At 42.9% G+C, this 15,694-nt stretch overlaps 1 protein-coding gene across 4 annotated transcripts; it reads right to left on the reverse strand.

Annotated features, from left to right (window-relative positions):
• Positions 1–503: 503 nt before the first annotated feature.
• LOC310687721 (glioma pathogenesis-related protein 1-like) lies at positions 504–14,574 on the reverse strand. 4 transcript variants are annotated; one of them, XM_083463183.1, is made up of 7 exons: positions 14,015–14,574; positions 13,070–13,129; positions 12,491–12,949; positions 8,973–9,218; positions 7,675–7,781; positions 2,104–2,186; positions 504–700 (listed from the first exon to the last, which is right to left on the reverse strand). In XM_083463183.1, exons 3-7 carry the CDS (start codon positions 12,671–12,673, stop codon positions 522–524), a joined length of 798 nt encoding a protein of 265 aa, XP_083319309.1. In that variant the 5' UTR covers positions 12,674–12,949; positions 13,070–13,129; positions 14,015–14,574; the 3' UTR covers positions 504–521. The 4 variants fall into 4 exon arrangements, with proteins under 4 accessions (XP_083319309.1, XP_083319310.1, XP_083319308.1 ...); XM_083463184.1 differs by lacking the exon at positions 13,070–13,129; XM_083463182.1 differs by lacking the exon at positions 13,070–13,129 and having other exon boundaries at positions 13,905–14,574.
• Between the last annotated feature and the right edge of the window lie 1,120 nt (positions 14,575–15,694).

Genomic DNA, 15,694 nt, shown 5'->3' on the forward strand with positions numbered 1-15,694 from the left:
GCCAGCCTTCAGAACAGCCTTCTGAAGGCTGGGGGTGGGAAGAAAAGCCCTTGTCCCCCCCCCCAGCCTTCAGAAGAGGTCGGGGGACAGACTGTCCCCGGACCTGGTCTGAAGGCGGTTTCCCTAGGAACGCATTAATTGATTTTCAATGCATTCCTATGGGAAACCATGCTTCGCAAGACGAAAAACTCGCAAGAAGAAAAAACTTGCGGAACGAAGTAATTTCGTCTTGCGAGGCACCACTGTACATGAACACCAAATGCATTAAAATCAGGTAAGTAAAGAAATGACCCACCCCAGAAACAGACATCACTTTTGAACCATGAACTAAAAGGGTGCATTGTTTTCTGCTATCAATTTTTAAACAAAAAAATTAGCCAGTGTGGTGTCCTGCAGATGTCTGACTACAGTTCATGGGATTTGTTGACTAGCCTGCTCTAAAGCAGACTTTGGACTTGTCATTTAATTGTTAATGCCATATTAGCTGCTTAATCCACCAGCTCTTTATCTCCATTGCTAGTTTATTCATAAAAAAATATTGTGGGATAACGTTGCTTCACAAAGAAGACTGCTGCTAAAGTCCCTAAAGCAAAAGATGGTCTCAATATTAGAATGGTGATACAGTACTGGTCACAAATTGACTCCTTCTGGTTACGAAGTGATTCATCCTGGTCATAAATTGACACCTCCTGGACTTTACCTATAAATAAAAGTAAAAAGACATTAAGAGTAGTTCAAGTTTGAAACTTCCTCGATTATTAGGCTTGTAAATTATGAATCATTCTAAAGCTGACAAAACTTCTTGGGGTCTATGTAAAAAGCCAAAGTTCATGGTCTTCATTCTAGGACCCTAGGCAGCCTGCTGTTTATGAAATAAATCTGTGACCCCCTCCCCCCCTGGTTCTTCCATGTGTAGAGCAAATGCATCTTCCGTGCCTCTACAAAGTCAAAAGTCCCTGGAGTGTGCTGAAAATATTAGTCAACTAATTAGTTTTCTGCATGTATCTACTTCTACAGCATGCATCAGATTTGCAAGGGAGTCTGCATTCACAGCTGTCTAGATATCTGAAACAACATTTAATCTGGTGTAGCCTAAATTCTATCAAGATCTTATAGACTGGGGGTTATACATATGTTGTCTCTGAAAAACAAATCACGTTCTAGAAACCACATTTCTCACTACAGGGCGCATTGTGGAATGTATCTGGCTGGATATTGGCTGCTGCTGGAAAACTAGCAAAGAGGTTCCAGCTCTCACTATGTTTTAGCTCAGTGTTTCCCAACCTTGGGCCTCCAGCTGTTTTTGAACTACAATTCCCATCATCCCTGACCACTGGTCTTGCTAGCTAGGGATGATGGGAGTTGTAGTCCAAAAACAGCTGGAGGCCCAAGGTTGGGAAACACTGTTCTAGCTCACCTAAAATAATGGGGAACTTTTCCCCCATGTGAATATTCTGCACGGAGAAACTTCAGTATGAACAAAGCTGTACACTAACAGCCCAGTTCCAGCACTACTTTGCAAAGCTGCTACAAGTACAGCAATTATTGGTGGCAGGCGGCAACACACAACCAACTACATCATTGCAATTAAAAACCATTGTACAGGCACAAAAATGGACATAAGAGCACTCCCCAGGATTATGCTTCCTTCCAAGCAAATAGATACTTCACCATAAATTTGCTTTGTGGTCCATTGTGAAGGGGTGGAGTTCCACAACAGACACACCACCACCGAAAAAAAGCCTGAAAATGTGTGCTGATTGTCTGCTCCACACTGAACTTTTATAAAGTATCACCTCCACATGATCCAATAGACAGTAATGAGCTTACCGTATTTTTCGCCCTATAGGACGCACTTTTCCCCCTCCAAAAATGAAGGGGAAATCTGGGTGTGTCCTATGGGGCGAATGCAGGCTTTTGCTGAAGCTTGAACAGCGAGAGGGGTCGGTGCGCACCCTATTTTCCAAGAGGAGGTGGGACTTAACATTAGAACTAGGAGAGGAATCTACAATGGCAAGTTCTAAATATAATACCTTGTAACAAATGTTCAATCGATCATCACACTTTGTTTTTGCCATGCAAGTCCAATTCATTTTCACTTACCACATAGTTTGTCTACACACGGTTCTCCGTCACACTCGCTGCACGGTGTTCCTCTTTTGTATGGCCATGTTGGAAAATTGCCACTGTAAAAGAACAGCTTTGTCAGATCACTTTGTGGAAAGAGGGGGGTACAGAATGTGATTTAAAGATTCTTATTCCAGTTACATTCAAACTGCTTGCTGTCTGTATAAATTCTTAATAATAGAGAGTAGGAATAATTAGATAGTTTCTCAGCCAGACATAAGAAGGGACATTTCAGGGCATTAAACTGGTGATGCAGCCACCTTTTCGAAATCAAGACTGAACCTACTACACTCATCAAGTATCAATTCCCAGCTCTGTGCCCGAGTTTAATGATAGGTTAAACCACAGTTTGGATTCTTGCTGTTTTCTATTCGACAACTGCTGAAAGTGGCACACGAGCTTTCAACTCCACCCAAGGTACTGATGTATCATGATCCCTTTCTTCTACACACTCATTTAACTTATACATTTTGAAAATTAACATAAACCGAGAGGTGATGCATTTGTCATGCAATAGCTGAAAGGAATTGTTTTATATTGATAGTGCTGATACTGGTCTAGCCATCCCAATGATTAACTGGGAATTCAAACCCTCTCCTCCAATTTAAGATAGGAACCATACATTTGGAGATTTAATTTGAGACCAGGTAGGGACATCAATGTACGAGGCTAGGGAAACAAAAAGAGAAAGGACAAGATTTTAACATTTAATGATTTTCTGTTGAGTTCTATTTCCCCCTTTTGTTTATGTATTTACATTTGCTGAAACCTGGAGACTGGGAATTAGCAAACTAAATAAATATTAATGTTCTTAATGTACAATGGAATACGTTTGTTTCCATGTCAACTTGTTTTAATTAAGATGTTTTGGATAAATATCTGTCTCTAATGAACTCTCAAACCAAAGCACATGCTATCAGAATCTTACCTACATTGCCTGAACATAATGTTCCTAGGCATCTAAACAATACCATGTGTTGTTTTCATTCCAATACTGTACACTAAAATCTGTTTACTGCAAACCTCCCATGTTTAATGAATGCATACCATTTCTTATTGTTTAAGGTAGGAATGGGGAAGCTGTGGCCCTCCAGATGTTCTTTCTACTCCCAACAGCCCCGGCCAGTATAGCCACTGATGGAAGCTGTAGTCCAACAATATCAGGAAGAGCATGGGTTTCCCCCATTACTGGTATAATAATAATAATAATAATAAAATAATAATAATAATAATAATTTATTATTTATACCCCGCCCATCTGGCTGAGTTTCCCCAGCCACTCTGGGCGGCTCCCAATCAGTGTTAAAAACAGTACAGCGTTACATATTAAAAACTTCCCTGAACAGGGCTGCCTTAAGATGTCTTCTGAATGTCAGGTAATTATTTATCTCTTTGACATCTGATGGGAGGGCGTTCCACAGGGCGGGCGCCACTTCCGAGAAGGCCCTCTGTCTGGTTCCCTGTAGCCTCACTTCTCGCAATGAGGGAACCGCCAGAAGGCCCTCGGCACTGGATCTCAGTGTCCTGGCTGAACGATGGGGGTGGAGATGCTCCTTCAGGTATACAGGACCGAGGCCGTTTAGGGCTTCAAAGGTCAGCACCAACACTTTGAATCGTGCTCGGAAACGTACTGGGAGCCAATGCAGATCTCTCAGAACCGATGTTATGTGGTCCCGGTGGCCACTCCCAGTCACCAGTCTAGCTGCCGCATTCTGGATTAATTACAGTTTCCGGGTCACCTTCAAAGGTAGCCCCACATAGAGCGTGTTGCAGTAGTCCAAGCGTGAGATAACTAGAGCATGCACCACTCTGGCGAGACAGTTCGCTGGCAGGTAGGGTCTTAGCCTGCGTACCAGGTGGAGCTGGTAGACAGCTGCCCTGGACACAGAGTTAACCTGCACGTCCATGGACAGCTGTGAGTCCAAAATGACTCCCAGGCTGTGCACCTGGTCCTTCAGGGGCACAGTTACCCCATTCAGGACCAGGGAATCCCCCACACCAACCCGCTCCCTGTCCCCCAAAAACAGTACTTCTGTCTTGTCAGGAGTCAACCTCAATCTGTTAGCCGCCATCCATCCTCCAACCACCTCCAGGCACTCACACAGGACCTTCACCGCCTTCACTGGTTCTGATTTAAAGGAGAGGTAGAGCTGGGTGTCATCTGCATACTGATGAACACCTAGTCCAAACCCCCTGATGATCTCTCCCAGCGGCTTCATATAGATATTAAAAAGCATGGGGGAGAGGACAGAACCCTGAGGCACCCCACAAGTGAGAGCCCAGGGGTCTGAACACTCACCCCCCACCACCACTTTCTGGACAGGGCCCAGGAGGAAGGAGCAGAACCACTGTATGACAGTGCCCCCAGCTCCCAGCCCCTCTAGACGGTCCAGAAGGATGTTATGGTCGATGGTGTCAAAGGCCGCTGAGAGATCCAGCAGAACTAGGAAACAGCTCTCACCTTTGTCCCTAGCCCGCCGGAGATCATCAACCAGCGCGACCAAGGCAGTTTCAGTCCCATGGTGAGGCCTGAATCCCGATTGGAAGGGATCCAAATGGTCCATTTCCTCCAGGCGTGCTTGGAGTTGTTCAGCAACCACCCGCTCAATCACCTTGCCCAAGAATGGCAGATTTGAGACTGGGCGATAGTTGGCCAAATTGGCTGGGTCTAAAGATGTTTTTTTAAGAAGTGGTTTAATGACCGCCTCTTTCAGCGGGTCTGGGAAGGCTCCCTCACAGAGGGAAGCATTCACCACCCCACAGAGCCCATCGCCCAGCCCTTCCCGGCTCGCTTTTATCAGCCAGGATGGGCAAGGATCAAGGAGACAGGTGGTCGGTTTCACTTGTCCAAGCAGCCTGCCCACATCCTCGGAGGTAACAGATTGGAACTGATCCCATGTAACAGGACCAGACAGAACTCTAGCACTCTCCCGCCCTGGCCCTGCTCCCACGGTGGAGTCTACCTCCTTCTGAATCTGAGCGATTTTATCTGCAAAAAACTTTGCAAAAGCATTGCAGGAGATCTTGGGGTCCCTACCAAGCCCCGGTGGTACAAGTGGTTCCGATAGATTGTGAACCACCTGAAAAAGTCTCCTGCTGCTGTTTTCTGCAGATGCAATGGAGGCGGCGAAGAAGGCCCTCTTCGCCGTCGCCATTGCCACTTGGTAGGCTCGACGTTGAGCTCTAACCTGTGTCCAGTCTGATTCAGAATGAGTTTTCCGCCACCGGCGCTCTAGACGTCTCAACGATTGTTTCATCACCCTCAGCTCTGGGGAAAACCACGGGGCTGTCCGGGCTCCATGCAATCGGAGAGGGCGCTTCGGAGCCAGACAGTCAATAGCCCTGGTTAACTCCACATTCCAGCGTGCCACCAGGAAATCAGCTGAAAGGCCATCAACTTGGGATAAAGCATTCCCTACCACTCTCTGGAAGCCAAATGGATCCATTAAGTGGTGGGGGCGGGCCATCTGAATTGGTCCCACCTCCCTGCAGTGGGGAAGGGTTGCGGAGAAGTCCAGTTGCACCAGGAAGTGATCTGACCATGGCACTTCTTTTGTTTTGCTTTTAGTGTCAGATCACCAACATCCATAGAGGTGAACACCAAGTCTAAGGCATGTCCACGGCTATGAGTTGGGCCAAACTTATTCAGGGACAGCCCCATGGAGGCCATGCTTTCCACAAAGTCCTGAGCGGCCCCTTGTAAGGTCGTGTCGGCATGGATGTTAAAATCCCCCAGGACAACCAAGCTAGGTGTCTCCAGGAGCATATCCGCCACGACCTGAAGCAGCTCGGGCAGGGAATCCTTGGTGCAGCGGGGAGGTTGGTACACCAGTAGGAATCCTGTACTGCCCCTATTACCCAACTTCCAGAACATGCACTCAGAAAACTGGGTCTTCCCAATAGGACGCCTGGTGCAGACTAATGACTAAGGAATGCCAGAGAGTGATGATCTGCAATATTACACAAAAGCTCTGGTATTTATAGCACACTGAGCCAGGCCACTGCTTACAATGGTAAATAGTTTGTGAGAGTCTTGAACTCCAGCCTTCAGGAACATTTTGCCTCCCTTCCTCACCATATTCATAAGGAGTATGGTAGAAACACAAGGCACAAGGAGAAGGGGACGACAGAGGACAAGATGGTTGGACAGTGTTCTCAAAGCTACCAACTTGAGTTTGACCAAACTGGGGGAGGCAGTGAAAGACAGGAGAGCTCTGGTCCATGGGGTCACAAAGAGTTGGACACAACTAAACAACAAATGGTAGAGACAGGCCACCTCCATCATCCTGCCTAGGACCAACTTCCATTGACTCTTCCTCTCCTGGAACTTTCTGTCCCCAGTTATTCCACCTACCTGTATTAGCATTGAAAAATATATCCCCCACCCAGGGATCAGTAACTATTTTATGATGGACCAGAGAGCAGGCTTAGAATGGTTCATATGTGCAGCATCGGTTCTTAAGATAACCTGATCTTGAACAATTCAGAGCTCTATGGGGTTAACATATTCACGTTAAGCCTGGATAGAAACTGGTAACCCATGTGATTTGTGTGTTACATGCTGCCTTGCTCCTCCAACATCCTGGTAATGGTGTCTTCAATTAACATTGCATTTAAAAGCAGTCCTGTGTAGAGAGCTTTACAGTAAACTACTCTTCTTGGCAGTGGCACCCTCCCTGTGGGATGCCCTCCCAACTTTTAGAAGACATCTGAAGGCAGCCCTGTATCAGGATTTTTTTAAATGTTTGACCTTTAATTACGATTTTATATATGCTGGAAGCCACCCAGAGTGACTGAGGAAACCCATCCAGACGGGCTGGGTATAAATAATAAAATTATTATTATGGATGAAATCAGTGTATATGTGTAATGAAGACTATGTCTACATTTGCCAGACTAGGTCTATTGCTGGATATGCTGTTCATCTTGAAACTGAACTTTAATTCTTACTATGATCAGAAAGGACTTGCTGGCCTTAACCCAGAGTTGCCAGCTTCTTGATTCTGGAAGATGCAAGAGTATTTCCTTCACAAGAGAACTTCTTGCATTAATTATAAATCAAAAAGCTCCCTGTAATGTTGCAGGAGTTCCGTACCATGCCCTGAGTGCTCAAGATCACTGGGTCCAGACTCCCTGTGGCCTTAACCAAAATAAACAGCTGCCACCACATTACTCTCCTGCTGTTTGGTGTACTCTGCATATCAAAGCTAACACATGGGATGAGATATACCGGTATTTTTCTTAGAATTCTTCAGACCAGAACAAATCATTCATAATTTTAAAAAAGCAAGCAAGAGAAGCACAAGCTGTGATTTTATAAATAAAATAAATCATCATCATCAATTCTGTCTACTATCCTACCATACTTGACTTTCCTCTGTTTACTATACGGACCATCAACCTTTAATGAACAGAACAACCAACCAACCTCCTCTCCTCTGCCTAATCCCATTAAGCTCCTCTAATTGTCCAACTGTTCTTCTCAACTGACCCTCTCCAACTCCACCACATACCCCTTGCGGTAACTTATTCTTCCTTGACACTTACCTAGGCCCATAGTTACAAATGAAATGTGCAGCATTCGACGTAAAGCCTGTTACTTGACGACAGAAGAGAACGGCACAACCAACTTTGTATGTTGTTGCCCAAACCATCTGAAATTAAATGGGTAGATTGTGAAGATTATTTAGTATTAAGACTTATCTAGAGCAGTGTGCCATGGCAGCCTGGGGTGCCTTAATTGGTCAGCAGTGCTGCAGGCAACACTGGCCTTCTCGTTCCCTCCCCTCTCTGATGCCCCCTCTCAACTCTGCCTCCCAAAGGCTTGCACAGCTATTTGTTGCAGCAGCTCCCCAGGCGAATGGTGTCTCAGGTGCTGGTTGCCAGGAGCTGAGGCGGCCTTGGAGTAAGTAAGCAAGCAAGCAAGCAAGCAAGCAAGCAAGCAAGCAAGCAAGCAAGCAAGCGGGCAAGGGAGCCCAGCCAGCCAATCCGCCAGCCCTTGCTGTTGGGAACAGACATGAAGTCCCAGACCCCTGTGGGCAGTGTGAGGAGGCACCTCTCTTTGAGGGAGGGCAGTTCAGAGACCAGGGGCAGCAGCTGCAGCTGCCCAGAGCACTCTGAAAGAGAGGAGGCTGTTCAAAAGGGAGCATGTTCAAAAAAAAAAAAAAAAAGGTGAGAGGCTGCCAGTTCTGCAGGCTAGGTGTGACATAACTGGGCTCCTGAGCCCCACAGGGGTGCTGCAGAAAGAATGCAGTTGGTCAAGGGAGCAGTGAACTCAAAAAGGTTGAAAACCTCTGATCTAGAGTAACAGCTAACTTACCCAGCTGCTTTGTTTTTCAAAGCAAAGCAGATTAAGGGATATTGAGGGCTCCTTCCCCCTTTACAGTCAGAACTGTAAACTAGACTGCTAATTCTTTCTCTGCAATTAAGTGTGTGCAACTAAAATTTCAGTGCTGCCTTCCCTCTGTCCAGAAAATAATCATAACATTATTGATGTTTCAGTGGAAGAACCTTGAGATTTAGATGGGAAAATATAACATGGATCACTTATACTGAGCTTCAGAATGTTCAATGCTTCACATATATGAGTTATCTTTAGAATAACCCTATTATCATCATCAATTCAGTTTCTTACTTACCCTTCACAAGGTTCCAGGACAGATCACTGCTATTTAAAAATACATTAACAGTTTAAAACATCTGTTAGTAGGTTACTACTCGTATCTGCATTTGTGGGATACTGTTATGCTTACTGATTAGGGCAAAATCCGAAGCAGAGATTTTCTGACTCGCAGCACGTTAGAAAGCATACTACATCAGCTGTCAAGATGTAACCATTGGCTTACCTGAGTGTAATGTCCACACACATCACTACAGTATCTGGTATCATAGTTGTAATGCACGACTTCATTGTACCAATCAGTGAGGGCCGAAGTCACATTAAAAATCTGAAAGGAGCCAGTCCAAATATTTTCTCCAGCTGTTGTGAAGTTGGGGTGTACCTTCCCTGGTATTTTGATGTCAGAATTATGTTGAAATAGGCACCTCTTTGCCCAGCCTTTGGCAGTCTCTGCTAGTTTGTGGTCCCAGCTCTACAGGAAAGACAGATTATTTCATTTACAATGTAATTTTTAAAATCCTAAAATTTAGAAGAATTAAGGCTCTTACAAATTTAGTCACCACCCCTCCCCCAAAACATGGAAATAAATGCCAAATTAAGTCTTCTGTGTTAACTTGAATGCATGGGTGGAGATCGCAAACCACCGCCACCATATTGTGCTGATTCCACTCCTCCACTACTTGTTATGTAAAGGTACCTTGCACCTTTAGATTTTATTTTCTTAAGCTATAATTTTTTACTTATTTTTCTAAGCCCTTTACTGTTGGCACCTTATATCCACGTACCAATTTATGCCCTACGTTTACCTACCAGCAGCTATAAGTGTAGGACAAAATAGCACAGTATCAACTTAAAATATAATTTGCTTCATTTTCACTTTAATTTTAAATACTTGCTGTTATAAACAGATGATATTAGCTTGTATGGTTACTCTATGTTGAAGTTCACTTTGCTACTGTTTTTTGTTTAAATCAGAATTCTTACACTACAAGGCTATTGTGTTTCAAAAGGAAGACGGGAGATTCAGTTCCATCCCTCTTCAGCTTTATAGCCAATTCCCCTAAACCATGCATACCCAGGTAACACTCAGCTAGGCACTGAGGACTTGCACTCTTCACTCAGGTCCACCACCTCTTCTCTATAGAGCAGGATGGTCCAAATTTTCATAGCAAGTGGGCCACAATAGTACTTCAACACGGAATCCGTGAGCCACACACTGCCTTGTTGCAGTGATACCCCTCAGTCCCGCCTTCTCAAAGTCGGCTAAGTGGGGCGCCAGGCTTTGGGAAGGAGGTACAAGTCTCTGGCAGGGTCCTGCCACCTCCTTCCCAAAGCTGGGAAAGTGCTAACTAGGCTTTGGGAAGGAGGTGGGAGGACTCTAGGACTCAGAGCCCTCATATTTCCTTCCCAAAGCCCAGTACCTCCTTACTTGCAGCCCTCTGGCTCTAGAGTCCTCTAGGTTTTTCTCAGGACTTCTGATGCAGTCTTCATCCTAGTCCAGCACTCTCTGCTACCTCAGGCATTCAGCATCTGACTGACTTGCCTATAGAACTCTCTTGAAGGCTGCCTCTTGGGATGTATGTTCTTCAATGGTTGGATCTGAGGAGGTCTGCAGGGATTTCTGCTCTTGGATTTTCTTAGACTTCCCAAACCTCTAAGCCCCAGTGCCCTCTGCCTGCCTCCAGCTTCTAGTTCTTCCTGCAACTGATATTCTGTCGTCTTCTTCATGTTTCTTCTGACTAAGCATGATTGAAGTCTTAAACAACCCTTTTATTTTGAGACAAGGTCTCTTTCCAGCCAATCATTTCAAATTTCAGCGCGTCCCCGCAAATCAGGTTGTGACTATGGTCTAATGGGTTGAAGAATATACACTGACTGACTAGTTAGAGCCCACCAGTTTTGAATATACTGTGCCTGTATATAAAGACAGAAACTTTGCTCCCAAACCTATCCTTGTTCTGAAATTATTTAACTGGCAGTTAAACAGCCAAACTACCTTATTATCTCCACAACTCTCAACAGAAAGTCAAAATAGTTTACCTACAGTTAGCCATCTTCGTTCAACAGTGAGAACTAACACCAACACCAACTTTCTTGTACCCCACCCATCTAACTGGGTTTCCCCAGCCACTCAGTAGCTTCCAACAAAATATAATGGAACACAATGAAACATCAAACATTAAAAGCTTCCTGAAAGAGGAACTATGTATTCATTTAAAACAAAATCTTTACCTTAGAAATAAAAATGCTACGAGTGCTACATACAGTTCTAATTTAGTTTAGGCTTTATGCATCCATACTTCAGCCCACACTCTCTTCTGCAAGCTAGGGAGTGGCAACACTGAAATTAAGGCCAATATAGGAAAGAGTGAGCACCTGCTAGCTGCTTAATGATTCCTTGCTCTCCTCAGGTGCTAACCGAGTGAGCTATTGCAGAGTTGGTTATGTGGGGCAGGCAGGAGTGGGGGAATTGTGTTGGCAATGGACATGGAAGCTGGAAGTCATCCAATATCTTATGGGGAAGGGTGGGGAAGGTAAATGAACGAATAATGTTCTGTGTTAATAGCAGATTCTCTCCCATAGCTCACAGCTGCTGGGGGCTTTTGTTTTTGAAGGAAAGGGTTAGCTACCCTACACTGTCCTGATCTCTCCCCACAGCAGGAATTTAACTAAAAAAAATAAAAATTCCAACATCCGTTTAATGTAATGTGTAGTTTGACCTTCAAAAGGAAGTTGGATATATGCCTGATCACCATCCCTGAAGTTTTAAAGAAAATTAGGGGAAATTGCTGGTAGAAGCATAAGCATAAAAACAGAGCGGATCCTAGTTTGGCTATTGACACTAATTAGTGCTGGTTAGTCCAGTAGTAACCTTAAAAGGAAACTGTAAGATTCAATTTGTCTTAGAGAGCAATCCAAATAAATGCAGATTTTATAATTTTCAATAGTTATCTCAATATGCCTTAAAGCCATCTACAGTTGCATCTAAGGGGCACATTGCAAAGTTTTGAATCACAATTTTAAAACTGTAAGCATGAAGACAAGCCTTCCACTATCAACAATGTATCATTTTCTCATAATCCTTTCTCTAAAGAATAATTTATTTTTGTACATTGCTTTGGGTTGCATTGACAACAAAAGGCAAACAATAAGCTTAACTAATAAAAGAATAAAAATAATAATAGTGGTGGTGGAAGAGTTCTTTAAAACTCAAAAGCAATGACTTTTTGTTCTGATGCATAGCTGTTCCTAATAAAGGTATTGAATTCTTATCCTGTTGGGATTTACCCATAGTTAGTGCTATGTGCTTTCCAAGCTCCCAAATCAATCCAAACATTATCATGAACAAGGCACCAGTTTTGCAAGGCACCAGTGTATTCATTTGGACTTTGCTACCCAAGTTGAGCCCCTTAATTCTGATAGTTTGCATCAGATAATGCTATGAAAGCAGCATTGGTGCTATTTGGCTTGTAGGAATCAAGTAAAGGAAATAAGTGCAGAAGAAACCCCTTTCAGTTAAAAACAAAAAAAAATGCAGAAATGCATTCGAATGAACTTTAGAGGCCATGGCTAGTAAAACACAACTTACGTTTCATTAGGAAATGTGATAATGTAGAGTTACACACACACCTGTAGCATCTAATACCTTAATTAAAAACACCTGCCAGTAGGTAATTTTAAATCTTCAAGACACATAAAGCAATGTTCACATTTTCCATAGCTACAGAATGAAGCATCCCTTACCATTCGTTTCATGTTGGTAGCTGGTGGATTCACGTTGGATCGGAATTTGTTATGCACTCTGACACATTCCTCAATAAACTGTGCATTTCCAATGTCTGGAAAAGTATTTGACTCATAAAAGTAGCAGGAAATAGAGAGATTCAGGAAAAGCAAAACACCAAAGAAAAAATGGATTTCTGGCATTCTCCAGTCACTGTGTTGATTTCTTAGAGTGCCAAAATGTATTAGCTTTTTTAAAAATGCTCTTTGTTGTGCATTTGATATTTAGCTTGAAAACATCAGGCTGCCTTTTTCTCACTTGTTCTGCTTTATAAGCATAAAGACTACAGGAAATTAATCATCGGAAGGAGCTTCAGTAGAAGGCGGAGACCATGAGTCAATTTTGCATCTGAACGGTTCCTTTTCTTATACTTCCTTATATGCTTCTCTAACATCTCTTCGTATGGTATAAGTCCATTACTATTTAAGAACCATAATAAGCATTATAAAATGTCTCATGTGAGCATGTACAATAATCCTTTTTCAGTAGCTTCTAGATGCAATTTTTTTTAATGAAATAAATAAACTTCATAAAAGCACCTCTTTGGCACTGGAGATGTGTTTTCCGGATCCACTCTATTCTTTTTACTAATTTGTTTGCTGGGGAAGAGCAGGAAATAACAATAACAACAACAACAACACCATGAAGTAAATAATTAAAACAAATATGAAATATAAAAAAGCAAGTAAACTTTAGAAAATCCACAACTGATTACTTGTACAACAGAATATTGGAATTGCAGTGTCCATATACAGAAAAAAAATGAATCACTACAAATAATATAGTAATTTAAGTAATATTAGTTCACAATGTCAAAATATTGATAGTTGCCAAGTCTGGAGATCTGTCCATATTCCAGAATTGCATGTATAAGATGTGCAATAATTTTAAAACCTCTTCATCCCCCCCCCCCATTTTGGCTTGTACACCAGTCCTAGCCACATTTTTAAGTGGTTTATGATTTCAGGACTCTTTAGGGGAAAAATTACAGTACTACACACAACAGTAAAATATCCAGTCCAGAATATATAGTTCTCTCAGCAGCACTTTCTATAAACACAGGTTTAGGTACCTGCGCTTATTTAATTTCCTGCTGCCACCAGTTTCGCTCAGAAGGCTTTCAAAACCTCCTAACGGCATGTATATAAAACTTAGGTGTGAGATGGGCACCTACACTATAGACAGAATGAACCTGAAATTAAGATTGTTTGTTTATTAAAAGGATACTGTGTTATCTAACAGGATACTGACGCTTACGGTATATTGGAGACCTCAAAGGCACTAGTTGACAATTTCTGAGGACTCTAGAGAGCAGCCTCTAAGCAGCTTTTACCTCAGGCAATATTCTTTATACCTCCCACCCTAGCCAAATACCTCCAATATCCTAGTCCTGCTATTGGATACAATCTGCCTCTCTACCCTAAGTCTCCTCTGGTTGTATTTCTGGCTTGCTTGGACAGTTTAGTCAACTGTAAAAAACCTGCCTGTGTAACCATCCTCTGGTTAGACTTTTAACATAGATCAGCATCTCAGACCAACTCAGTCACCAGCTCCTTTCCCTTGATCTTCGCCAGAAAGGAAAATAATAATTCAATGGGTATAAATACCCATGCCTCAGTTTTTCTTCTATTTTTCTTTGGTCTATTCGTCACCCCCTCCTCATCAACTCTCTTTCTCCCCTTCAACTCAACTGACTAAACTCAACTGTTTCCCGTATTGATGGTTAACTCCCAACTGACTGGAACTTCCATTCAGTTGGATTTTGCTGTCACCCAGATCAGAGAGAATTTACCTGATCCAGGCCCCACCTAGTAAATTCTCAAAGCGATCGCGTGTCTCTCTCCCCACCCTACAGAACCTTGCCACCAAGATCTACTGCCACAGGCCTGCAACACTGCAAGCCCCAAACCTTTACAGTCGCAGAATATATTTTTTTTCTTTCAAAAGACATAGACATATATACAGCATTTTCCCATATCGATATTTTATATTTTCTGTTTGTTCTAGTATAAAAACCATGTGGCCACCAAATATTTCACTATTATAGAAAATAATGACTAACCACATTGAAGAATTTATGAATCTCTTCATTCCAGGGTCAATGTGCAAATTCACGTGCTTCAGCTATGTTTTTTTAAATGAATGTGAGAATGCCAGATGTACAAGTAATGATCCATTTGTGACACAAAATAATACACAAAGCAGGTGCCGTGGGTAGACAAAGGGGTGGGGGGCAGCTGCCCTCCCCCATCAAGTAAATAAATAAAAATACTTAACTGACCAATCATGTCACAGATAGCTCGGTTTTGCCCGCCCCCCAACATAAATCCTGGCTACACCCATGGTAGACACCACTGCATTTTCAAAAGTGTGATGTTCTAAGCATGCAATTCCGTATTGACTGAATTGGACCCGAAATATATATGAACAATATGTGAAGTGGAAGTTAAGCAGCATCAACAGATTTTACAATATATAGTTGGATATGTAGCCCCCTGGTTATTTTTGAGTGGGGCTATGGATCTCAATAAGAAATTCCCAATTTTGGGGGGGATTGCAAATTTCCCCTTGACAGCTAGATTATTAATACAATTGAAGTTCCTATTCTCAGCATCATTCAATGACAGTTGATGCCCATTGGACCTGCCAGAACTGCTAGTAAGTCATGTAGGAGTGGCCCATGGGATCACAGAGGCATGGCAACTTGTTCAGGTTTTCTCCCCATTCTCTTCCATGCAAACAAACAATGGACACTTAAGCAGCAGGTTTATGGATACGTAGGACACAACTAAGGGCCCATCTGCACTACACCTTTAAAGCATTATCATATCACAGTCATGGCTTCCCTGCAAAGAAGCATGACAGCTGTAGTTTGTTAAGGGTGCTGCGAGATATTAGGGAGACCTCTATTCACCCTATAGAACTACACAGAATGGTTTAACAATTGTAGCTTTCTGGATTAATAGAGGTCTGCTAACAATGGAGCGTGTGGATTTGATGGGGTTTTTTTGGAGGGGGGGTAGTTAATGTCTGACATTCTTCTTGGCAGAGCTGTGCTACACCAGCTCTAGTGTGGAAGAGCCTCCACTGGCATCACTGTTAATATTGTTGGGAAGTTTGTTTTCAATTATTAGTGTTCAAGTATTATGAAGTGTAGAAAGCAT

This window comes from Podarcis liolepis (genome assembly GCF_965112155.1).
Source record: "Podarcis liolepis genome assembly, chromosome: 10".
Lineage (NCBI taxonomy): Eukaryota > Metazoa > Chordata > Lepidosauria > Squamata > Lacertidae > Podarcis > Podarcis liolepis.

Coding starts and splice junctions, on each gene's coding strand:
- LOC310687721 (XM_083463184.1), bottom strand. CDS start 12,673: ATGCCAGAAATCCATTTTTTCTTTGGTGTTTTGCTTTTCCTGAATCTC. Junction 7,782..8,972: donor TGTGTGGACATTACACTCAG/GTAAGCCAATGG, acceptor ATTTAATTTCAG/ATGGTTTGGGCAACAACATA. Junction 701..2,103: donor GTGTGTAGACAAACTATGTG/GTAAGTGAAAAT, acceptor TTTTATTTATAG/GTAAAGTCCAGGAGGTGTCA.